Here is a 25317-nt window from a genome sequence, read left to right as displayed (position 1 = left end):
TTTGTTGCCCAGTAAAATGCGCCTTTGTTGAACTTGCCTCTCCGGCCAAGGAGCGGGGTTAACTTTGAGAAGCAACTCCCGAGAGGCCTTCATGTCGGGAGATTAGTTACCACGGAAACAAGTGGCGCATTCTACAAATGCAATTTCCCACAGAAAGAGAGACTTCCTCGCTTCACGTTTGCTCTGGAGTTTGTGTGGAAACAAACTGTGGTCGCCTGCGACTGATGCCTTGCACCTCATTTTTTTTGTTTTACCAGTTAGACTATACTTTTCTTATTTGCTTCTCTGCGCTTTCACTGAGTTCATGGGCTGGTTGAACATCATTAGGACAGCTCTTTGTTTCACTTTCCTTGTCCTGGCATAAACTGACAAAGAACAGAATTGACTTATTGTAAAGTGGGCCATTAATCCTTGTCAGCATTCCAGAAAAGATGCATAAGCAAAACAGCCCTTTCTTCCACTTTGGTCAGCTCGGTATTGATTCTAAGTCCTGCAATCAGTCCGCAGATATACAGTAGCCTACTTCCTGTGTGTCATGCATCGTACATTAAACTAATTTCATTAGCTTATGAATTACCTGACATAGACTGATTGGCAGAATCTTGTTGGCGTCAATCATGTAGTCAGTGTACACAGTTAAATTTGGTCTTGTGATGAAAGTCTGTAAGACCCAACCTAACATGGCACGGCCACTAAACAAAGTCCACGGTCAGGTAAACAAGACCCATGACAGGCATGCATGCGTTCAACACATGCACTCGTATGCTCGTACACACACACACACACACACTCTCAAACACTTAGACGTAAACGGACGAAAATAGAGCAGTCGGGGCCAAGAGGTTGGGCAAGCTTCATGTGAGAGTAAGTCTACAGAGAGGCAGGAATGTGGAGAGGCTGTGTAAGGCTGTCTTTGTGCGGATGGCGGCCCAGTGTGAGAGCGGGGTCAAATGTGGAGAGTGTGTGAGGGGCCGATAGCCCTACTCCCTGCCTCCCTCGGTCTGGGGAGAGGGGAAGAATGTGGATGGAACATATCTTTGTGATGGAATTTGATCGCCGCTCTGTGACATTGACTCCCTCTCTTTCTCTCTCTCCCTCTCTTTCTCTCCTCCGCTCAGTCACTAGCTCTCGCTTACTCTATGCTTTCTTCTTTGACTCCTCACTCATCCAGTCTTACCTCCTCTCTGTCTTTCTTATTCTCTCTCTTTCTCCTCCTCTCTCTGTCTCCATCTCACTTTCTCTCTCTTTACTGGCTACTCCCCTTGATTGCCTCGGATACAGAGTAGCCAGTGGGCGTTTAAAAATGAGCTGCTCCTGTAAGAAAATAGATTATAGTAATTAAAGTTTCGATTTAATCTCTTATCCACACTTCCATCTGTAATATGGTAGAAGGGGGGGGGGGGGGGGGGGAGGGGTGGCTAGATAAATATGGTTTGCGGAAGGCTCCGAAAACCCAGGCTTCGAGGCAGGACTACATCAATCTTTGTAGGGGTGAAGTCCTCCTTGTTCTGGTTCAGAGCGGGGCCTGTGAGGTTTATAGAGAGGGCCAGGGTCATTCTCTGGGGGACCTCTCGTTACGAGGGCGAAAAAGCTTTAAGGAATGATGGCGCAGTTGTTTTTTCTTCTGTCATTTTTTTTCTCTCTCTCTGCCCCCTTTTTCCCTCTGGCTTCCTGCGATGACAGCTCCATTTTTAACTCTAAATCTTAAGCCTTATTTGGAAACGAAGCCTTGTTTATGTTCGGGGAACTGAGCAAGGGGGAATGGAACCGCACGGGAGGGGGAGCAGAAGCCTGTTGCTGAAACAGGCACATTTTCGCCGAGGCTCTGTGCATCCCTGAGCCCGTTCCTGCCTCTCTTTCTCTTTCTCTTTCTCTCTGCTGTGGGAAGCGCCTCAACCTCAGATCTACATAAATAATCAGAGCCGGATACCGACCATCTTTCCTCTGGTCTCGCCCTCCAAAACCACTATTTACATTAGCGTGCATGGGGGACTTTTTATTTTATTAAACTGGTGCTCACCTTTCTTTTTCTCTGCTTATTTTTCTGCATGTCTCTGCCCACTTCTCAGGTCGTCCTTCCCACACCCGGAAAGTCAACACAGGCCTTGCGTTGATCTGACAGTATGATCCAGTGAAACTGCACACTGTACATTATGTCCATTGATTATTTTTGTGTTCTTTTTTTATCCCGTCCTTACGCACATGGTCCATTGGGAGTCCTCACTGTTCCCTGTGTTGTTAGGTACAGTGTGTATCCTCTCTCCTCTCTCCCCTCCCCCCCCCCCCATCAACTAGCCCCCCACCACTCCTCTCCGCTCTCTCAGTCAGCACTCCTCTGAGGATTCAGTGCTATTTCTAGTTTCTGCTCTCCGGTTGAGTGTTTCAGAGTGCTTCTGAATGAAATGCAGAGACAGAGGGGGGTCTTTGACATCGGCCCGGAAATGGGGCATCCATTACAAGCTGAGGATATTCAGCGAGGCCTGGCAAAGGCAGCAAATAGCTGTGTGTGTGTGTGTTTGTGTGTTTGTGTTTGTGTGTGTGTGTGTGTGTGTGTGTGTGTGTGTGTGTGTGTGTGTGTGTGTGTGTGTGTGTGTGTGTGTGTGTGTGTGTGTGTGTGTGTGTGTGTGTGTGTGTGTGTGTGTGAGAGTGGAGGTGAGTGTGTTTTATCTTTACAGCAGGTGTTCCTGGATGTTGCACGGCCTCGTTATCTAATACGTTGACAAATCCTTTCCTGTCTTTTATCCTCGTCAGCGCACAAGTTGGGTTCCTAATCCATACAAAGTCGGCACATACTTCAAACCTGAGCATGCGGCTTTCCTCCACTCACCTACAGATTCCAGCCTGTGTCTGCTTATTTCTGCCATTTCCTTCCGTGTTTGTACTGAATGGCAGCCTTTGAGGGGGCTGAGTAGTTCCCAAAGAGTGGGCACAGACTGCAACAGTTTAACTCTTTTACCTTAGCTCAGTGGTTCTTAAACTGTGGTACGTGGCTCCCTTTTGGTGGTACTTTTTTATGACTAGGATATTATTAATTAAATATATATACAAAAATAATTTTTTTTAAACAACTAGATCCCTATAATTTAAGTTTGTCATTTATCTGAGCCATGCTCATTCTCCTGATCAGGCATTTCAGTGAGGTAATAATACTTAGTTTCTATCGCGCGCAGGCTACCGAAGGTCAATGATAGTTACAATGGTGGTACTTTGAAAGCAAATGTTTTCTGAGGTGGTACTCACGGTGAAACGTTTGAGAACTACTGCTTAAGCTGACTCTTTCTGTGTCTGTGTTGTTGTGTCTCTGCCCTTCTCTCATTCAGACTGGCAGATTGCCACACTGGCCTTGTTGCTCGGCGGATCTGCTCTCATTCTCTTCTCGTTCTTGGTGGCTCTGGTGTCAATTTGTATTGGATCAAGGAGACGATTCTACAGGCCTGTTGCTGTGATGCTGTTTGCTGCAGGTACTTCACACACACATTAGTAGGGATAGGCGCGCTCTACTTCCAAAAAATAATAAATGCGTTTTCGGGTGTGAGTAAAAGAATGGTAACTTTGAGTTGAATAAAAACGCACTCTCAAGCTTTTCTCATTGCTATTAAGACCAGTTTATTGAGTAGAATGAACCGCGTCTGGAAATAAACTGGTCTTAATAACAATGAGAAAAGCTTGAGAGTGCGGTTTTATTCTACTCAAACTTCACACACACACACACACACACACTTTCTCTCTCTCGCTCTCTCTCACACATGCATGCACGCTCTCTCACACACACACACACACACACACACACACACACACACACAGCTGTGACACTGTTTGTTGCAGGTACTTCACACACACACACACACTTTCTCTCTCTCTCTCTCTCTCTCACACACGCATGCACGCTCTCACACACACACACACACACACACACACACACACACACACACACACACACACACACACACACACACACACACAGCTGTGATGCTGTTTGCTGCAGGTACTTCACACACACACACACTTTCTCTCTCTCACTCTCTCTCTCTCACACGCCCGCACACGAACCCTCACACACACACACACACACACACGCGCACACACACACACACACAGCTGTGATGCTGCTTGCTGCAACTACTTCACACATGCTTTCTCTCTCTCGCTCCCTCTCTCTCACACGCACACACAGACACGCGCGCATGCACACACACACACACACACACACACACACACACACACACACACACACACACACACAGATCTGTTTCCTGGTAAGAACATGAGTTTTCTAGATGCCAAATAGCAGCCTGATGGATCCCGGGGAGGACTAATAGAACAAAAGATCCATTGACATCCCAGGAAAGGGGAAATGCATCACGATTTCCACTTCTTTAAAGCACTATAACACCTGCTTCACATTTCAATTATGTTTTTAGAATACAAGGGATGCTTTTTATAGATTTGTAGATGATTTTGACTGTCACAGCAGATGAGCCCTCAGCACTAAAATGAGATTGTGGGATTCTCACTTTGGTTTGAGTTGTGTGTGTGTGTGTGTGTAATTCAGTGTGTGTGTAATTCTGTGTGTTCACAGTGGTCCTTCAGGCGTGCAGTTTGGTCCTCTATCCCATCAAGTTCATTGAGACCATCAGCTTGAGAATATACCATGAGTTCAACTGGGGTTACGGCCTTGCTTGGGGCGCCACTATCTTCTCCTTCGGGGGGGCCATCCTCTACTGCCTAAACCCCAAGAACTATGAAGACTACTACTAATCTCGCTCGACGACTAGAATGCCTTCAGCACACCCCGGTGTCCTCCACTGTGTTTGATAATAGCGGCTCCTGCACTGAACTGTTATTTTATCCCCCTCTTTGCAGAACTGATGATGACCTTATGAACACACATGCACGCACCTACACACGTAGATACACACACACACACACAGGATCTCACAGAATGTGCAGAATGGTGCAGACTTCACTAATGTGTGGACTTTGATGAGAAAGTGAGAGTGTGTTTTCCAGTCTCCCATTTCACAGCTCCAATCATCTTCAGCATCTTGTACTCATATCATTCTATTAACTCATAATCATTCTCTAAATCTATCATTCAATTAAACGTATCATTACACACAGCTATCAACCAAGTTGGTCTATCATTTTTCTCCTTTCATTTCCTGTCACTTTTATAAAACATTTCTTTCTCTGTTCAATTTCCAGACCAACCATACATCATTCTCAATAATAACACTCAACGATTCATCTCTTTGACATGTTGCCAAATGGACTTGACTGTAATGACATTTTGTAACTGAGCATACAATCAAAGAAAGTTATCACATTTCAGTTCTGCGGATGCAGAATATTTCTGCCCCAAAAAAGTGTTAGCAGTGGAATCCTTTTCCTCACTAGCATACAAGTGTGCCATGAAGGTGTCAGTGGATAACTGTACTGCATGCAGTAGCAGAATTCTATGGATTGTTGTGCCATCACAGTGTGTTAAATTAGGATAGAAGATGTTGTAGCAGAGGGCGTCTCTCCGTGGAGTCAGAGAATTGAGAGGATGAAAGAGAGACCAGGCTGAGACTGGGGACCTGTTGAGGGGTCCCGATGGTGTTTCCATACCCAACAGGTATGATTTTGAGAGTTCTATAATGACGTGAGGGAGTATGAGACTGACGGTGCGAAAGCATTTTTTAAGTCTTTTATTGAAACATTTAAGATAACCCGCACTCTAAACAGCCGACCCGCCCCGACTTCCACCCACACCAGGCACGTACACACCATCCTGATGTGTTTAGTTACGGCTATAGCGCCCAGATCAATGATATGAAGTTGTTTACATTGTCATCATGCTGAGTATGCCCACTCCCCTGACACATCCTACCAGTTTGTGGAACCGCACTAAGAGGCTACACTACCGCTCCTTACAGTAGTGGCAATGACCAACTCTAACTGACAGTACCGTAGCGTAGTACTCAGGAGAAGCCGCGTGTCAATGCAGCACTACAGCTAGCCGAGTGGCCGTTCTCCGAAGGCTTGTAAGGCTAGCAGGTGGTTTCCTCCACTGACACGTGTTTCAACTCCTCGACTTAAGTTTCTGCAGTATTTTAGTCTTTAAAAAAAAAGAAGAAGAAAGGGTTCTCCCTAGAAAAATAGGATTTAGCATTGTAGAACAGAGATCTTGTTGTTTATAGCCAAGCCTTGGTAATAGACTAGTTTCTGATCTATATAAACGAAGTTATACTTGTCATAAATATCAATAATGGTAGAGGATGACGAGCAGAATTTAGATAAGCATTTGTTAGCCTTGTCAAATAGAATGCATGTAAGTGTGTAAGAGAGAATGCTAAACTGTGAGTGTGTATGTGTGTGCGCTTGAATGCTTGTGTGTGTTTGGCTAAGGCTCTTTTCTGCTCTGTCCGTGCAGTTGTGACGTCAGACACTGGTTTCGATACTAACACAATAAACAGGTGAACAGAATGAAAGCTTTTCTTCATCACTGGGTAGGGAGGGGGGGGGGGCACACACTGCACAGGTGTGAAGGAAGGATACACAGAGTCGGCTAAATGAAAAGGATGCAGAAGGCTGGCAGGAAGAGAGGCTGCACAAAAGAAAAGAAGGAGATTCTGTGATGTTCTTCTCGCAGAGAAAATAGGATACCTTCCGGAACGTCACATTCAACCCCCCCCCCCCCCCCCCCCCCCCCCCCCCCCCCCCGACTGTGAGACGGCAAGAGTACAATCCGGTGTCACATAGAATCAGCTCCTTTATTTTATTACGTACAGCAAGTTGAGGCATTTGCACAGGAAATCAACATCTTTAACACAGAATACAGTGTGGCATAGTATGCATAAAAGTACCAGGTATATGTTTTATACACAAGTCTCTTAGTGTTCTTCATTCAATGAGAGGAGCTCTTATGCAGAGCAAATACAGTGTAAAGTCTACATAATATATCTTTCAGACCCCTGCTGTTTGACAAAATATTGTCCCACTCATAGAGGAGCGATGCCCTGCACTTGCTGTGGTTGGGGCTTCATGTGTGTGTAAACACAACAGTTTCTTTCTGCATGGAATGATTGATCGGTAAACCACGCCTCTTTCGCCTCCAAAGGCTCTGTCCCTTTTGTAAACTCCTCTTATCCGTAGCTGATCACTCCCTTTCTGCCTTTCTTGTCTTTTACTCGTTTGTACATGGACACAGTCTCCCACCTTCCTCGTTAAAGCATCACCATCCTCCAATGGATATCACAGGTAAGTGCAGGAAGCTCCCCTGAGGGGGCGGGGGTTCAATGGAGTGGCTCTTCCTTAGAAAGGAGGGAGGAAGGTGGGGTGGGGAGGGGCTCAGTTATCGCTGGGCTTGAAAGAGGAATTTAGGGATGGGGAGACAAAAAGGGAAAGGGGAGGGTCTCAAGTGTCTCTGAATAACAATCAGTAGGACCCCCGGAAAAGTGGCATGATGAGATCGATGATTAGTTAGGGCTGGAGAAGATTTGGGAGCAGGGGGCAGTCTCATCGATTGATCAATCGATTGATCATTTGATCAACTGATGGCACGCCAGGCAGGGGATGGGGAGATGGGAGGGGCGTGGAATGGCGTGCTGTGGCGTCGCAGCCGTAGGGCTCAGGTGTACCGCGGCATCTCACACTGCTCGCAGCGGTTGAGTGCCGGGTGGTTGAGGAAGGTGCAGCTGTCACAGTTCCACTGGGCTCCTTCAAAGTCCTCATCCCGCTGGGCTCTCGGCGCTGGTCTGGAAGGCTCTGAGGGGTTAAAGTAAAAGTTTACATATTGGATTGTATAAAGTGTGCGGCTGTTGTCTGCCTGCCCGTCCCCAGAGGGGGAACTTGCTTATAAGGACTTTAGCACAGGTCAACGAACCCAACCTTGTATGAGAACAAAGTCATGCTGATGGTCTGTTGCATAACAGAAATCACCAACACGGTCATTTGCTACAAGGTCTAAAAGGGATTTGCCATAATAGTGCAACAATGATAAAGTAGATGCCAGCACTGGAACGTAAGTAAAGATTCCTGCCCATCTTGCCGTGTTTGAGTACTCTTGAACATTTCAGTCAGACACGTATGACAAGAGGAACGAGTATAATAACTTTAGGTTTGTGTGCCAACATTGCGTTGATGTAGCCTATATTTTCACATAAGTATTTATGGCCATCCAAAATGAAAAAGGCAAAGTGAGGAAAGAGACTATTTCGCTGGGGTGGGAAACTAACCTTTCTTAGCGGGTTTTGGTGGTACCACTGGACCGGGCTGAATGTTGTCATAGAAGTTGTTCTTGCCTTTTGGATCAAACTTCCCTGTGGAAAAAAAAAACAGAGTAGAGTTCTCCAGCAAGCCAAAATACCTAATAAACCACCCTGTCAAAACAGCTGGGTGTACACAACTGGAACAGATTAGCATTTTACAAGAGGGGAAGTAGCGCAGGAAGCAGATGACCGTGGACCCGATTTGGGCCGGATTGGGTCTGAGCCAGCTCAGGGTTAAATCTGTTCCAGTGTCAGCTAATAGACATACTCACAGTCCTATGGTTTTGGGCAAGATGGAGGGGTTGACCACAAATGGAATAAGAGGAAAACAAATGAAAGATAAAACGCTGGGAGACTAAAACTGTAAATGCATGTCCTAATCTTGCAAAGAGTAAACTTAAGAAATGAAATGGGGAACAGAAATTCAATTTGAAAAGCAGAACTGCATAAGCACAAGATTGAAGTAAACTCGTCTACCAAGACTAATCTGCTAGACATTCAACCCCAGTTCCTGTGAAATTGAGTTGAGCCACGCCCAGGCGTTTGAGGGCGGTTTCAAAAGCTGTTAAAGAAAGAGTGGACTAACCCAGCAGGTCTGTCTCCTTCAAGGTGCAATCAATGTCAATCTGGAGCTGTCTGTTTAAGGTGCGTAGTCTGGTCATCTCTTCAGGCTGTTTTACACACACACACACACACACACACACACACACACACACACACACACACACGGGTTTTTAAAATCCAAGCTGCTTTTACCATACAGAGTGTCTTCATTCAAAGAAGAACAGCTGTTACATTAAGTTTACATTCTTTGTCCTTTAATGATAAAGATGATAAAGTATAAAAGACAACCCTTAAGGAACTGTTTATGAGGATACTGTATTTATACACCCAAAGGCAGTTTAGTTCAGGGATGGTCATGCAGGAATGTGCATGCATTTCTACACAAATAACTATTTGGCTATTGCTGTATTTCCATATAACAATACCACCTTTGGTCAGCTTCTGGGCTTAATTCCTTGTTTTTTGCAGTATATCTGTTATAGGTGTCTCATAATCTAAGGGGTAATGAGATGTCAAGTCAACAAAAAGGGTCGAGTCACATTGATTATGTGACAATAACAAATAGTAGGTCGAACTTCTACACCAAACAGACGAACTTCCCATACATCTAAATGCCCTCCAAACATGCATTTACCCTGGGGATAAGGCTGGTGCTGTTGACTCTCCTGAATCGTCTCTGCAAAGCATCATACTCCATGTCATTGACTTCAGCCTTCAGCCTTTCCAGCTTCTGCTGCTCCATGCACAGCTCCTTCAGCAGGCGCTCCATGCGAGCTCGCTGGTGCAGCAGGAGAGCTGCAGGAGGGACGGCGTGGGAAAGCACAGGGAACAGGGGAAGTCGCATTTATGTGGGGTGTAGTCATTTATATATCACAATTAAAAAAAAACATGCATGCATACATACATGCACGCTGAAGTGAAGTGTAGTCATTTATGGACACCTACACAATACAAACATTAGGGGTGGGAATCTCTTGGCACCTCACGATTCGATTCGAACTCGATTCAGAGGTCAACGATTCTATTTTAAATCGATTATCGTTTTTTTTTTTTTTTTTTTTAACACATCCATTTTATGTTGAAATGCAAGCTGCATCGACTATTGCATTGCTCATAGAAAGTCAAATTGATAATCGATAATCAATCGATAATTGCATTTCAACATAAAATGGATGTGTAAAAAAAACAATTATCAATTCTAAACCGATAAAACGATTATCAATCCATTTCGACTTTTAAAACATTCGAGTTTGCTACTCAGAGTCTTTGCTACACTTCCTACTTTGTGTTTGATAATTAAAGAAAATCAACAGATGAATTACCTTCTCTATTTTTTATTAGAGAAAAACCTTTTCCTTGTCAAAATTTTGACTTTCTATGAACAATCCAATAATAGATGCAGCTTGCATTTCAACATAAAAAATTTAAATTACAAAACCGATTATGAACTTTTCTGAATCGAGAGAGAATCTTTTAAGAGAGAATCGAGAAAATTCGAATTATCTATTTTTTCCCCCACCCCTAACAAACATGCATGCATGCATGGATGCACGCTGAAGGAATCAGAATTTATAGTTATTAAAGAGATGCCATCTATAGTCAATAATTCAATGTATTTTTTACCTAGTTGTAATTGTTACTTTTATTTGGAGCTGTGTGAAATGTAAAACTTCTGATGTGTATTCTGGACCTGCCCTGCATGAGGTGTGAGATAGCTCTCACTTCCTCCCCGGCCAGGTCATAGTATCTGAGGTGCCTCGGCCTCATGAATAGACTGCTTTTTAGTTCTTCGATCATGGCTGGAGATCTTACACCCTAGTCCTAGACTTCACGACTCCCCAGAATAATTTACATACCGGTAGTCATGAAGGGATGGAGCTATGGGGGTGACACCCCATGTTTTTCAGAAAAGTATAAAAGTCTGTTTTGTCACAATGGCTAACAGAAGAGAGTAAGGTGAATCCTTCAAGATAAATGTAAGTCTCTCTCCTCTGGTGTACATCATTGCAAGATTAAACCTAAATCTTTGGCTGATCGTACCTCAGACTGGGTCTCCGATATATGGTTTAAAATGAATACTATCAACGCACGCACACACGCGCGCACACACACACACACACACACACACACACACACACACACACACACACACACACACACACACACACACACACACACACACACACACACACACACACACACACACACACACACACACACACACACACACACACACACACACACACACACACACACACACACACCCCCACACCCACACCCACACCCACACACACGAGTGTACATGTGGATGGCCATACCCTGGGTGTATGCATAGTCATCAGAGCCGGAGCTGGAGCGGCGTGTCATGCGATTGATGTGGCTGGCGATGCCGGCCGTGATGGGCAGGATGGGAGGAGGGGCCCCGTGGCGTTCTCCCTGATCCACGATGTTGAGGAGTGGCTCAGCACCCACCGGCGGGGAGCCGGGGGCTCTGTGTGGCTGCCCCGAGGACACTTTGATCTGGAAGTATGCAGAGCTGGCGGGCTGCGGGGAGGAGGCTGGCCGGGGCCGCTGCGGGACCTGGTGGAGGTACACCCCGTGGTGGAAGGTGGTCCCCGCGGGACCCGTCATGCTGATGGCCCGGGACGGGGAGCCGGGCGACGGGCTGGTGGCCATGTAGTAGGGCTGACCCTGGGGATTGTGGACTGGGGAGTTGCTGCGTGGCCGCGGCCCTTCCAGTTTGATCTCGATCTGGTTCTTCAGGGAGCTCTTGGAGAGGTAGGGTCGGTAGGCCATACTGGGCTGCTGGTAGGGCATGTTCTGGAGGTTCGGGTTCGGGGGGCTGATGGGCAAGAATGCATGCGACGTCTGGGGGAGCTGGTGCTGAGGTGAGCTATAAGGGGAGGGGTGGGAGGGGTAGGAAGGTGCCTGGTACGGGTTGGGCTGGTAGACAGGCCCAGCAGATGAGGGCCAGGGCGCAGGCTGAGGGCTCTGACAGGGGGAGGGACGGATGTAGAGGGCGTTGTTGTTGTTGCTGCTGCTGTAAGAAGTGGGAATCTGCAAAGCCTGCGGGGCGTTAGGCAGGTTTTGGGAGAGGGTGACCGTGATCGGGTTCATGGTGTATCGGGGAATGGGGGTGTAAGTCGGGGACATGCCCTGCATGGGAGGGGGCGTGGGGGTGTTGGCCGAGCGTCCTTGATCACTCATGAAGAAGGGGTTGTACCCTGGCGAGGGGGCCATGGCGGGGGCTGAGAGGGGCTCAGGGAATCCACCTCTTGGAGGCTCGATGTGGCTGTCACTGGTGCTGTGCACCAGGTGGCGACCTGGGCTGCTGTTCTTGTTGCCCTCTGATGGGGGGCAGCCCAGGCTGATATGCAGCATGTGGTTCCTGTTCAGGCGCACCTCCTCAGGACTGTGATAATCTTCATACAGGTATCGGTTGCTTTCTTTAGCCAGCAGGTGGCAGCATACATCCAGGTTGTTATTGTTCTGAAACAAAAAAAAAGGGACAGACAGAGGCTTCAAACAATAGAAAGGTATTAACCCGTCAAGGTATTGTTATTGCTTTTAAAAATATGAACAGGGGAGCCATTAAACCATTAAAGATGTTAAAATGGCACATAATTTGATGTCAGCACTACACTAGTGCCTAAACAAAGCAGATATCTGAGATAGTAGTTCGGTTTGCATCCACCTGCAAAAGGCACTGGATCACTACTGCCTCAGGGATCTCCGGGAAGCGCAGCTTGAGGTCCTGCAGGATGTGATAGTCTAACTCCAGGCCTCCCTGCGCCATCGTGAGCCCAGAGAGTAAGTCACTGAGCCCACAAGCGGGAGTGCTGCACCTCTCGTTCACCTCTCATCCCCTGCGGAGGAAGTATAGGCAAACTTAAGTTAGCCTGCTTGATACCGAAATCTGACAAGCCGTTCTTAAATCATAACTCTACGGCCGTGGCTACATTTGGCTACATTGTTCTCAATCGATACTGAAAATACAGCATTCAGGCCTCTCCGCTTTGCAGCAGCGCTGCAGCACCACCGCAGAACCAAACATGTAAGACAATTGTCTAGTACAGAAAAGGACAGTCTAATAAACAATATAACAATAATATCCGAATATATAATTAGTGTAATAATTTGTGTCAACGGTATGAGATTCCCTCGCCGTATGTTTGTTTGGATATTTCGTTGCGCAAAGCAACACAATGAAATCCGAGATCTGGCGTCTTGACATTTTGCCAACCAGCAACATTGCTTCACGCCAAGCTGTACCTTCGCTTCAAAAGTGTGCTATACGTATACACTTTCAGGTGAAACACATGAAATGTTAGAAAAAATGTTTCGGAGTATACTGTCTGCCAGGTCTCTGTCTGGCTAGTTAGTTAGCTAAGGTTGTGTCCTGATAAACCACATTGCTAATACGTGATTAAGAGTATCACTATGACTTATTGTTTAGACACTGCTTGGGTTTCCCACGAAAATGCCTGAGTGTTAAACACAATAGTAATATGCGCCAAGTTAATAAATGCGTAAACACAAGACTCAGGTCAGAAGTTGAAGTACCGTACATCATAGCTAGACGAGGAAAGCTAGCTACCTGTCATAAGGTTGACTGCAACAACGTTATCATACAATGCATGTCTGTGTCAACACACTAGCGCGAAGAGAACAAAACAAACGCCACATGTGGGCTGTCGTACAAGTAACTTCAAAATAAGCATGTAACCCTAATAGTTACTAAATTGACACTCTTGTTAATGTGACAGAAGTAACACAAACGTCAGCTAGCTACGGCTTTTGATAGTGGACCATCCACAACAGATTGTCCGCAGGCTAAATTTAGCATGCTGGCTAGTTAACGGATGGCTAATGTTAGCGAGCTTATGCATTTTTGTCAGCATTTCCTTACCTCATGAGCTTTTTTTCTATCGTTGCAGGGCTAGATTTACAACCATCAATGCTACACTAAACAACACATCTTCACGATCAGCTGCCTGCGAGCAAAGTCTAACGTTAACACAAACAAGATAGCTAGGTAGTTATCCAACGCTACAAACGGTAATTGAGCGAGCTAGCATTAACGCCCAAAGTTGACATGTTGACATATTAGATTGCTAATTACACGTTGGTCAAGTGCTTTTCATTTTAAGAACGGCAACATGAGAACAATGCTCTTCCGCTGTTCACGTTAGTGTAACTTGTATTGTGGCATCTGGACATGATAGCAACTTCGTTAAAAGTAGCTAATAAGCTACAGAGGCATTCAGCTAACGTTAGCTTAGGGAGATGCTGCTGGCTAACGTGACTGTTGCAAGGAAACTAGCCAGTTTAACAGCAGGAACTTACCATGGACTCACCCACTGCGTCCATGGGCCACTAAATAGTCTTAAAGTTGCCACCAAACACGATGATTCCGTTAACAAAGTCAATAATATTGACGATGAGCTCGATATGTCCAATGCGTGTGTTGTTACGTGGGTTCCAGGAACCGGAGGCCAACGTCGTCTTCGTTACCAGACGTTACCATTAACCGGGTGTTATCTGCGAGCACCGCGATAACTTGGAATTATCCGGAAGTAAGTCTTTGCAGGCATGTTCACTGCCATCAATGTGGCGTAGTTTACAGAAAAGGTAACGTTGCATGCGTAGCCTGAATGATGCATTTAGCCAAATTAAATCGAAATGATGGTAAGTTCAATTTTCTCAGGCGCTAGAAACGTTGTTGCCTTGATTTCTTAATATTTCATTAACTTCTTTTTGTTTTACTACATAGTGCCCCGATATTACAGAATGTATGCAGCCTATCGCTATCCACAGTTTTATATTATCATGCCCTTTCTCCCAGTTCAGGTATTCATCTAGAAAAAAAGAACTATATTTGATTTTCTAATTTGAAAGGTCTTAGGTAGAGAACGATTTTTTTGGGGGTTATTGTCGCAAGGTGACAAACATGTTTCAAAAGTGTTCTACTTTGATCTCATTGGCTGTGTATGCATGTAGTAGCCTGTAGCCTACAGGTATCCAACGTATAAATATGTGTAATATGTGCCCAGTTTTGAAGGTGATGATGTTTTTGAGTTGCATAGTTCAGAAGGAATCAACATTAGTCTTTGGGCGCGATGAAGTTAGTTTCAGGTTCCATATTCGACAGATTCGCATATTCGCACGCTTAGGAACCGTCATTAAATTACCACTCTAACAGCAGCGCGAATGCATACTCCAACAGCAGCACGAATACTTTGGCTGAATTGCTTTCATGCTTTAGCTGCATTTGACACACCAGAATGCCAAATGGTTAGAACTACCAAAAAACATCAGTTTTTTCTACGAGGAAATGTTTGTTGTAATTGTTTTTGTTATTGTGATTTACTACCAAAATACATCTGTATTTTTTTTCTATGAGGATTTTTTTCTTTTTTTTTGTAGCTTTCACATGAAGTGACATTGGAATGCTTTGGCTGCATTTGACACATCAGAAATTATTGTGATTTTTAGCACCCTTCAATGTATGTCCACATCAAATTTAAGTATTATTGTTGCCTATGGGGAAAAGGAAATATTGCTATTCACATTACAGTTTTTCTCAATCGTTTTGTTACCTGTGTCAACTCTGACATCACGTTCTCCAAACAGTTAACACCTGTGTCTGAACAAAAGCACTCTGGACAAAATGACACATTTGCAAAAGGCTGTTACTCTCTCAAAACACTTAAACCATGCAGCAAAAGCAAATCTTGCCTTCAAACACTACAACTTGTTGCCAATTGAAAAGCACTCTTTAATCAATCATTTCACACTGGACAACAAAATAAAAAATATGGCCATCAATATGAACCAGTGCAGCCTTACATGTCCTGTTGACATGCCAGTGGCATTTCCTTGCTTTACATAGTTATACTTTACACAGAAATACTCAAAATCAGAAACAATTCCATGCCATTATTCTCAAAACTTTAGCTGAAAACTGAAATACAGAGAAAAATATGAAAAATATGGGAATATACAGTAACAACTGTGTTCAAATTAGTAATTGTCTATTCGTTTACGACAAAAGAGCCATGGTTCTCTGAAGACAGGTTCTCTGATCCATGCTTGCAAAGAGACGTGGTACCTATATAGGTGGAGAGTGACTGATTGCTAATTGAAGAATTGTGCAAAGGAGTTTCATACAGGTGATTCAGACTTATGCAAGGAATCTATACGACCTGTGAAAAGATGTTTTCCTTTTGTTTAGCACGGTAAAACCAATAGAGTTTGGGGTTTTTGAATGTCATCTATGTTAACTGTTTTGCAAAAGGGTGTGAGAAATGTGTGAACCCAATGAAAATGTATGAACACATTTGCAAGAGATGACTTCTGCTGTGCAAAGAAAGTAGTCATGAAGACCAAGTGGGTTCTAGTTTACCTAAGCAGGTAAAAGCAATCGAGAAAAACTGTATGTGTCACGTGGACCCCAAACTTTGTATAAGGCATAGTTTACGTGGGGGTAACAAGATACGGAACAATTCATTTTGATCTTTAGGCCACTTCAATGTATCCACATTCACCAAAATACCTATTGTATCCTATGAGGAAAATTATTTTTTTCAATAGATTTCATATTAATTGACCTTTTGGGCCCAAATTTTGTGTAAGGCTTTGGTTACATGGGAGGAACAAGAGACGGCACCATTTATTCTGATTTTTAGCCCTTTTCAATGTATATCCACATTGACTATAAATACCATTGTTTCCTATGTGGAAAATTACTTTTTTTCAATAGCTTTCAAATTAAGTGACCTTTTGGGCCCAAACTATGTATAAGGCTTTGGTTACATGGGAGGAACAAGATACGGCACCATTTTTTTTTTATCTTTAGCCCTTTTCAATGTATATCCACATTCACTAAGAATACCATTGTTTCCTATGTGGAAAATGACTTTTTTCAATAGCTTTCACATTAAGTGACCTTTTGGGCCCAAACCATGTACAAGGCTTTGGTTACATAGGAGGACCAAGATACGGCACCATTTATTCGGATCTTAAGCTCTTTTCAATGTATATCCACATTCACTAAGAATACCATTGTGTCCTATGTGGAAAATGACTTTTTTCAATACCTTTCACATTAAGTGACCTTTTGGGCCCAAACTCTGTATAAGGCTTTGGTTACATGGGAGGAACAAGATACGGCACCAATTATTCTGATCTTTAGCCCTCTTCAATATATTTCCACATTCACTAAGAATACCATTGTTTCCTGTGTGGAAAATGACTTTTTTCAATACCTTTCAAATTAAGTGACCTTTTGGGCCCAAACTATGTACAAGGCTTTGGTTACATAGGAGGACCAAGATACGGCACCATTTATTCGGATCTTAAGCTCTTTTCAATTTATATCCATATTCACTAAGAATACCATTGTGTCCTATGTGGAAAATGACTTTTTTCATTAGCTTTCACATAAGGTGACCTTTTGGCCCAAACTCTGTATAAGGCTTTGGTTACATGGGAGGAACAAGATACGGCACCAATTATTCGGATCTTTAGCCCTCTTCAATGTATTTCCACATTCACTAAGAATACCATTGTTTCCTATGTGGAAAATGACTTTTTTCATTCGCTTTCACATTAAGTGACCTTTTGGGGCCAAACTATTTATAAGGCTTTGGTTACATGGGAGGAACAAGATACGGCACCATTTATTCGGATCCTTAGCCCTTTTCAGAGTTCTCGTCCAGTTTTTAAATTAATAAAAATAATGAAAAAAATACTTACAGAAAAAAAAATCCTAATAGAAAAAAATGTACTTTGGTATTTCTAACCATTTTGCATCGAAGCGCTGCTGTCAGAGTGGTAATTTCATGAAAAATGGATTTTGCATGGAAGCGCTAGCCTGGATACCAGCCTGGCTCTGTGCTAGTTGGGGGAGAGTATATCGGTCGGATTATACCGTACCAATGAAATTGTCTGGGCGGGCTTTATAGTTGATGGACAGAAACCAACGCTTCAGTTGAATTAACCGGTAGATTCGAACTCCGACCAAGATGGCCGCGTCTCGGGTGCTTAGTGGGGAATATTTTATGTGAATTAAGCCATCTACACGACTTTTTAATGTCTACATTGACTCGGTTAGTTGTGCATGTGCAACACGAATGTTGCAGAGTATTGTTTTTCTTAACTAAAGCTCTCTAGACCATTATTTTTAGGTCCTTGCTAACGTGTACACAAAAAACCCATTGAAACAAACTGTAGCTTGTAGCCTTAATGCTAATTAATTAACGTGAGCAGGCATACCTCAACAGATATTGACAGCGCATTCATTTTGAAAGAGGAACAGAGAAACGCGATCAAGGCATTTGTATATTGAAAAGATCTTTTTGCCTTCCTTCCTACGGGATCAGGTAAAAGTTTAATCTATCAGATGGTAATATTACGTTGCTCTGATTGGTTCTAGGTATCCAATTCAGCGAATAGGCATTTTCTTTCCTGGTTCGTTGAAACACGCACCATAATCACAGCCCAATGGTTCGGTATCAGACTCATATTCTGACTAGAATCATGAGTATGACATCGTCAGGCTATGGAAGCGCTGCTCTTAAGGCCGAATTATGCTCTGTTTTAGACGTAACGCGTAAGCACGTAAGATACACAACCCCCCCTTGCGCGGTAAAATACCCCCCCTTACGTGCTTAAGTGCGTTGCCCAAAATTCCTGACTATGCGACTAAAACACTACGGCCCTACACAGCTCGCAAAGGCTGTGATTGGCCGGCTACCACAGCCTTTCACACAGAGTCTCACGTTTCCGGGTTAATAGCGTACAGTCTTTTTTAGACCCAGACATTTTTTTAAATCATGAATACCCTGCAGACCGTCTCACAAGCCTTTTCTTATGGATTAGGAACAAACATAACAGAAGAGGTCCGAAGACATGAACTCCTTTACAAATCCTCTTTAAACACTTATAAGGACGCTCAAATTACCGCAAATATCCCATTCTCACCCGCGATTGTTTGGAGAGAATGTGGTCATTCACGAACAAATAGGTACTTTCATATTCATTTTCCGCCACTTGTGAGTCATGGTGATATCTTTCATTGAGTTCATATTGACGTGAATCCATCAATTGCACCAGCGAGTTTGATAGAATGAGCCCGGTCTGCTCATACAAAAGTTAACAGTAACCTGCCGTTACCTTGTGGCCAGCACCATTGTAGTTACAAGCATTGACAACATGATGAGATTCTCTCGCCATTTACCACCTCATCTTTGAATAATGTAACTCATAAACACATCGTTTTAAAGCCTGTCGCAGTCATTAAAATATGTCAATAAGCGAACTTTTGCGTCATGTGCTGTCTTTTTCGCCACTGGTACTGAATTGCCAACATTTGTATTTTGTGTAACACATTTATTCATAACATCAAGCCTTTCGCCCACTACACTTTCATGCTCCGGTAGGTTTTTTTCCTTTGTCCTGCTGCAATAAATAGGCTTACTTAACTCAAAAAAAAATCTACAGTTCTGGCGTCAATTTGCTTTGCAACACGCAACACGGCTCACAAGCCTTGCAACACGGCTCTGCGTCTAAAACGAACCTTAAATCAAAACTTGTCTAAAACAAGTTCCTTGTGTAAATTACGTGCTTACGCGTTACGTCTAAAACAGAGCATAATTCGGCCTTTAGAGTGGTAATTTAATGACGGTCCCTAAGCGCATTAGCGCCCCTGGTGTCCTCTCAATTGTAACTGCATGGTTTTGGCGAATATGCGAATCTGTCGAATATGGAACCTGAAACTAACTTCACTGCAGTTCAGCTTTGTATTTATTTATTGGGGCGTAGCCAACCTGCTACCAACAATTAGGCTATTTCCTACCGGTAGATAACAGGTATATTATTTGCCTATGATAATGTATTGAATATGCATATCGCTTGTTTACGAAACCTAACCTAAAGTCAACAGCCTACCCCACCCTTTTCGTCTCCATCCTCTATGAGCGGACGGTGTATCTCTGACCTCAGAACAGTCGCCAGTCTAAACCAAAATGTCCCAGTCAGAGGGAGGAGATCTGTTGAACGCAGAAATAATGTAGCCGTCTGTGAAAATACCAATGAATCATCATATACTCTTAAAATGTTATAAGGCAGTACATAGCTGAATCGAGCATACGCTTTTTTGCTAATGATCCGTTTGACGTCGATGCAACATTAAACTAAATACAGGATTATGGGCCCAGTTAAACACCCCCTCTACATGGACGGTACAGTCTGATGAGGAATTGTAGCGGAAGATGGGATGTGGGTCGTGATGGAGATGTTAAGCTAATGTGCAGTTTAGTAGTTGATGACCGAATGGCGTTTATGGAAGGTATGTAGCTAACATGATATTGCGTTTATTTGCGACGTGATTCAATATACCCATATGTTATCCTGTTATCTCAGTGAGATCTCATAACAATACGGTGCCGGCTCAGTCCAATTGGCAATAGCAGAAATGTTAACATTAACGTAAACCTATGTACGTTACTCTTTGTTGTTAATATCACAACTTGGTAACATGTGATTCTGTCGATACATTCGGCGTCCTAGATTAACTCACTGGGACAACAGTGATAGTAGACCTACTATAAGTTGGTTCTTGTTGGGGTGATGCTACAGATTCAGATTTTAAACGGTTTGTTGTGTTATCGTCTATTATTGTGGTTAAAGGTCACAGGCCCTACCGTACCATTCTATATATGAGCTGCATGTTCAAAAGCCAGGGTGTTTCACGATGCATGATGCATTGCATGGAAACTGACCACATGCTGGCATTTGACCAACTTGGGAACGCAGTTAGACCACAGTTAGCACCACTTAGCAGTTTGCCCCTAGAATAAGTAACCTAATGCATAAACAACAGTATGGGTACTAAACAATAAGGCAATATTGGGTCAGGTATTTATTAGTTTGTTTTAAAATGTAAAAATCATTGGTTGTTTTGCTGGGAAAGACACATTGCAATAATACAGGAGCATGTTTTTGATTCACTATACTATAGCAATATGATCTGCTAAACTAAAGCAATACGCTTGCCATTGCCCAATATCAAACTATAACGGTTCATTTACCAGACATTTTTATAAACTTGCAGTGCAAAACAGATCATTCATTCATTTTCATCAGCATGTGTCTTCCCCCATGCTTCTTGGTATTTTTGTTGTTAGTTGTTAGTTTCATTGTGCTTTTCCCGACCCCCCCCCCTGCATAGCAATTCCATGACCTGCCACGCAACCTGACCCAGGCACGATTCTCTCCATTACTTCCCGAGTTCTCCGTCCAATGCCTAACACTGCAGAAAGCCAAGAGGAAAACTTATCTGGCATTAGCGATCAGGCAGGCCCGGTCCGAGGCCCCAGCCAGGATGATGAGCGCAGCTTCCTTAGCTCTTTCACGCGGGAGGAGTTGCGGGCACGCCGGGCCTCCAGCGTCGAGCTCCAGCAGCCCTTGACTTGCCCCGTCACGCACTCCAGAGAGAAGTTCTACACGGTCTGCTCCGACTTTGCACTGCTCAATCGGGCCGCTGCCATCTACAGACCCCCAAGCAGCCCCAGGGATGTGCTCCTCAACACGCATGATGAAGAGACGACCGTTGTGACGTCCAGCACTTTAAACATGTCTCAGGGCCAGGCTGGAAGCACCAGCAATGTCCCCATAAACGAGGACTGTGACATGGAGGTAGCGTCGTCTGGCAATACGAAGCCTGTTCTTGCCTGGGAGATTGACACCACTGACTTTGACGCTGTTTTGACGCGAAAAACGAGGACAAGTAAGAGTCATCATTTCTTAAACGTCTCGGCCTCAGGCCTGGCACATTGTCACTTAAGGCTCATCTTGCTCTGCTGTGATCACAGTCTTCCTTTACCGCATATCTCATTACTGAGCGCTGTGACTTCCAGGAGGCAGACGTTTATGCATTTACATTTACATTTACATTTAGTCATTTAGCAGACGCTTTTGTCCAAAGCGACGTACAAGGGAGAGAACAGTCAAGCTAAGTTATGCATTGTTTATAATGTATCGGTGCATATGGTTATTTTACACAATACCCTAGATTGTTTGATGGCATGTGTGGCATGCCAGTAAAGCGAGAACTGTCACTGGTGTCATCTGGTGGTGCTTACATAAGACACATCAGTGACATAACCAGGAGAGCGACTCCATTTGCCCCATAGGCAGGGTGCTTGGATTGTATCACTGATAGTCCTCCCTGATATTAAATGTGAAATTGAGTCAACTGTGAATTGTGAACTCTGAATCGTGTCATTTGTTACATCACCAGGGTGTAGTGAACATTGCGGTCCATTTGCCTGTGCTAAATTCAGCCCTTTAACATAATGTATCCAGTTGACTTATTGCAGCTCCCAGATGCTAGGGACTTCGAACGTTTTGCTTTAAGCGTTATATTTCCTCTACCTTCTTAAATTGTAACTGTATGGTAAAATCCATCAAACCATCTATTCTGTACAGGTCTACGATTCTCTACATTTTTGAATATTCAAATAACTTGACATGACTTGATGTGACAATGATGCAAGAACAAAGCCGTGAGATATTTCTATTAATAGTCTTTATTTAACTAGCACTGTGCATGTAAGATATTCTAATTTAAGGTGTAGAACTTTGGAGCTGAATAACCCTGTTTTCTTATGTGTGCTTTATTCGACTCAGATGTATATTTGTCTGAATTTCAGGCAACACAAAGAAATTCAGCTGTAAAAAGATGAAATCTGCTGACAGACCTAGCAAGAATCTGCCAGACATTCCGGGCCATGCTTCTCCCGAGGAGATCAAACAGAGGAAAGTCATGGACCTGAGGAGATGGTAGGAGCTGTTACAGGAACACACTGCTAATAAATAGCTCTGCCTCTTCATTAGTTCCTCAGTGATATCGCTCTGTTCCTTGGTTCCAGGTACTGCATAAGCCGACCACAGTACAAAACATCATGTGGGATATCTTCATTAGTTTCCGTTTGGAACTTTTTGTACAGCACATTGGGAGCAGGAAGGTATGTTGTGTGCTACGGTTGCAGATTTGTACAAACTAGGTGTTCAGCGTTGGTTCAGCTATAGGAGTGCCCTTAGTAGACTGAACTAGAGGTCTTGATGCAGATTATAATGCAGAGTGCTTTGATGAATTATGGGATATAACATAGGGATACGTATTAAATTAGGCTTATTAGGTACTTATCCCCAGTGTCTCTTGCAGTATTTCAAACAGCCATTTACAAAAAAAAATGAAATTATAGAATGAACGTGAAAGTCCTTGTGGGGATGAGGGACTAATGACTGTATTACTGTCTGACCTCAACTGTGTTATTGGAGGAAAATGTGACTAGATGTCCTCTCTGTTTTCAGTCTTCCACCAATTTCTCAGGAAGAGGCTCTAAATATTCTGGGCTACCAGCCACCCTTTGAAGAGATCAAATTTGGCCCTTTCACTGGCAATGCAACTCTTATGCGGTACGCAGGTCAATTCGGCCAATTCTATGATATTTCTGTCACAGTACTACCTAAAGTTCTCACTAGTTTCTGTCTTTTTGTCAAGCAGATGGTTCAGACAAATCAACGACAATTTCCGTGTTCGGGGATGCTCTTATATCCTTTACAAACCTCACGGGAAACATAAAACTGCTGGAGAGACAGGTGGGGTGTGGGGGGGTTAACACCCTTGCCAAATATCTCTCTTATACACTTTTTGAAAGTAGTCAGAAAGGAATTATCAATCTTCTGTGACAACATTCACATAAAATGATGATATCCTGTGCTGTCACTTATGAGAGTAAGTGCTATTGAATCATAACACAGGTCTCTGTATGGTAGAGTGATTTTGTAGAGCAAGTTTATTGTGTACAGATGCTGTGTTTGTCTTCCTCCTTGCAGCTGAGGGAGCGTTACTGAAGCTGACCGCGGGACTGAAGGACGACACCATGGCCTACATTTATCACTGTCAGAACCATTACTGCTGCCCCGTGGGCTTTGAAGCCACACCACTTAAAGCAGCCAAGGCCTACAGGTATAATGGCCACTAATTGGTTCAATCCATGTCTTTGATATACCATAGTTATTTTTTGTAGTAAGTGCACAATGAGTTTATAATTTAAAAAATCTACATGTTTTTTCGATGATAGAGGGTCTCTTCCTCAAAATGAGATGGAGCATTGGATTCTCATTGGGGAACCAAGCAGGAAGCACCCTGCTATTCACTGTAAAAAGTAAGTGATCAGCCTTTTTGCTGTTGTTAAAATGTTCTCCTTTTTTCATTTGTAAGCAAGAATACAAATTAAAGCACTGATATGCTTTATTTGTAATGTGAATACTTGGATTTTTAGGTGGACAGATATTGTGACAGATCTGAACACACAGAATCCAGAATATCTTGACATCCGCCACACAGAGAGAGGCATCCAGTATCGCAAAACCAAAAAGGTCAGCGTTCTCCCTTCTGCATTTTGTATGTAGTAACGATTTTACACCCAAACTACAAACATATCCACAGTCAATGGGTCTGACATCTGGCTTTTCCCTTTCCTGCTGTCAGGTGGGTGGGAACCTGCACTGCATCATGGCATTCCAGCGGGTGAACTGGCAGAAGCTGGGTCCCTGGGCCATGAATCTGGAGAACCTGCGCTATGACCTCCACCACAAGGGGGCAGAACAGCGAGGGCAGGGTGGCGCAGGGGAGGCATCTGAGGAGAAGGGCACAGCCAGACACCAGGGGCGCCTGGGGCGCTCCAACAGCACAGGGAACCAGAAGTCCGACACGGCCTGGAAACGGCTGTCCAACACAGCCGAGTACAGGCAGAGGAGCTCGCCGGACAGTGACCTAGAGGACATCGACTGACCGCAGACTAGAGTATTGTGCTGAGTTATTGTTCATCTAGTGTGAAAGTACAGCATTTGCACAAATTCATCCCGACACCAAACAAAAATGGGTCAAGTGTTTTATTTGGTCAACGCGATAGCCTCAGTCAGCTTTCAAGACCATGTCGTGCGTGTAGTGTGGATCATGAAAAATGTTGTACTTGCACAGCATGAAACAAATTAATAGTTTTCTTTAAGTGTACACTTCCTGTTCCTTTAAGTGTACACTTTGTGGCGAGCAATGTGTAGAGCACCACTACCAACCAAGGCATCATCCTAGTGTTTGATGTGCTTTTGCTTTCATCAGCTGACCTGAATAGAAAGAAATGTACAATGTCGAGCGAAGAGGATGAACCTTAACCAGGTGTGCAATATGCTGATAAAAGCATGTGTATGAAGAGTTCTGCAGTTGAGCAGTTCTGTACAAAGTTTAATGGTTGTCAGTGAAATGGTTATTAAGCCAGAAAAAACACTTATTATGAAGTGTACTGCATGAAAGTTGAAATGCTTTAGTTGTAAAGGCAATTGAGCGAGAAACTGTTTCATTCAAACCACATTCCTATTCCCAGCGTGTCTCTGTAGAGATTAATACTGATGCCTCCTCTGAGTATCTTAA

At 43.8% G+C, this 25317-nt stretch overlaps 3 protein-coding genes across 3 annotated transcripts in view; 2 read left to right on the top strand and 1 right to left on the bottom strand.

The window, feature by feature from the left end:
- The window catches only part of tmem47 (transmembrane protein 47), a 6559-nt gene extending 800 nt beyond the window's left edge, over positions 1–5759 (top strand). Inside the window, exons 2-3 of the mRNA XM_080832559.1 lie at positions 3321–3461; positions 4580–5759. Coding sequence (XP_080688685.1) covers positions 3321–3461; positions 4580–4758 — 320 coding nt within the window. The 3' untranslated portion in view covers positions 4759–5759. The remainder of the gene's footprint in view (positions 1–3320; positions 3462–4579) is intronic.
- A 970-nt stretch (positions 5760–6729) lies between these two features.
- tab3 (TGF-beta activated kinase 1 (MAP3K7) binding protein 3) lies at positions 6730–14336 on the bottom strand. Its single transcript, XM_080832543.1, has 7 exons — positions 14163–14336; positions 12511–12682; positions 11135–12305; positions 9451–9611; positions 8839–8923; positions 8220–8303; positions 6730–7749 (listed from the first exon to the last, which is right to left on the bottom strand). Exons 2-7 carry the CDS (start codon positions 12610–12612, stop codon positions 7613–7615), a joined length of 1740 nt encoding a protein of 579 aa, XP_080688669.1. The 5' UTR covers positions 12613–12682; positions 14163–14336; the 3' UTR covers positions 6730–7612.
- Positions 14337–20100: 5764 nt separating this feature from the next.
- LOC308360563 (basic immunoglobulin-like variable motif-containing protein) lies at positions 20101–24710 on the top strand. The gene is made up of 10 exons (XM_080832547.1): positions 20101–20166; positions 21049–21606; positions 22532–22661; positions 22751–22846; positions 23196–23300; positions 23389–23483; positions 23721–23853; positions 23969–24052; positions 24170–24266; positions 24379–24710. Exons 2-10 carry the CDS (start codon positions 21120–21122, stop codon positions 24679–24681), a joined length of 1530 nt encoding a protein of 509 aa, XP_080688673.1. The 5' UTR covers positions 20101–20166; positions 21049–21119; the 3' UTR covers positions 24682–24710.
- Positions 24711–25317: the final 607 nt, after the last annotated feature.

This window comes from Sprattus sprattus (genome assembly GCF_963457725.1).
Source record: "Sprattus sprattus genome assembly, chromosome: 2".
In the NCBI taxonomy this organism is placed as follows: Eukaryota; Metazoa; Chordata; class Actinopteri; order Clupeiformes; family Clupeidae; genus Sprattus; species Sprattus sprattus.
This window is presented reverse-complemented; position numbering and strand designations above follow the sequence as displayed.

Coding starts and splice junctions, on each gene's coding strand:
- tab3 (XM_080832543.1), bottom strand. CDS start 12,612: ATGGCGCAGGGAGGCCTGGAGTTAGACTATCACATCCTGCAGGACCTC. Junction 12,306..12,510: donor TGATCCAGTGCCTTTTGCAG/GTGGATGCAAAC, acceptor TTTTTGTTTCAG/AACAATAACAACCTGGATGT. Junction 8,924..9,450: donor GCACCAGCCTTATCCCCAGG/GTAAATGCATGT, acceptor TGTGTAAAACAG/CCTGAAGAGATGACCAGACT.
- LOC308360563 (XM_080832547.1), top strand. CDS start 21,120: ATGCCTAACACTGCAGAAAGCCAAGAGGAAAACTTATCTGGCATTAGC. Junction 23,301..23,388: donor GGCAATGCAACTCTTATGCG/GTACGCAGGTCA, acceptor TTTGTCAAGCAG/ATGGTTCAGACAAATCAACG. Junction 24,267..24,378: donor AGTATCGCAAAACCAAAAAG/GTCAGCGTTCTC, acceptor TCCTGCTGTCAG/GTGGGTGGGAACCTGCACTG.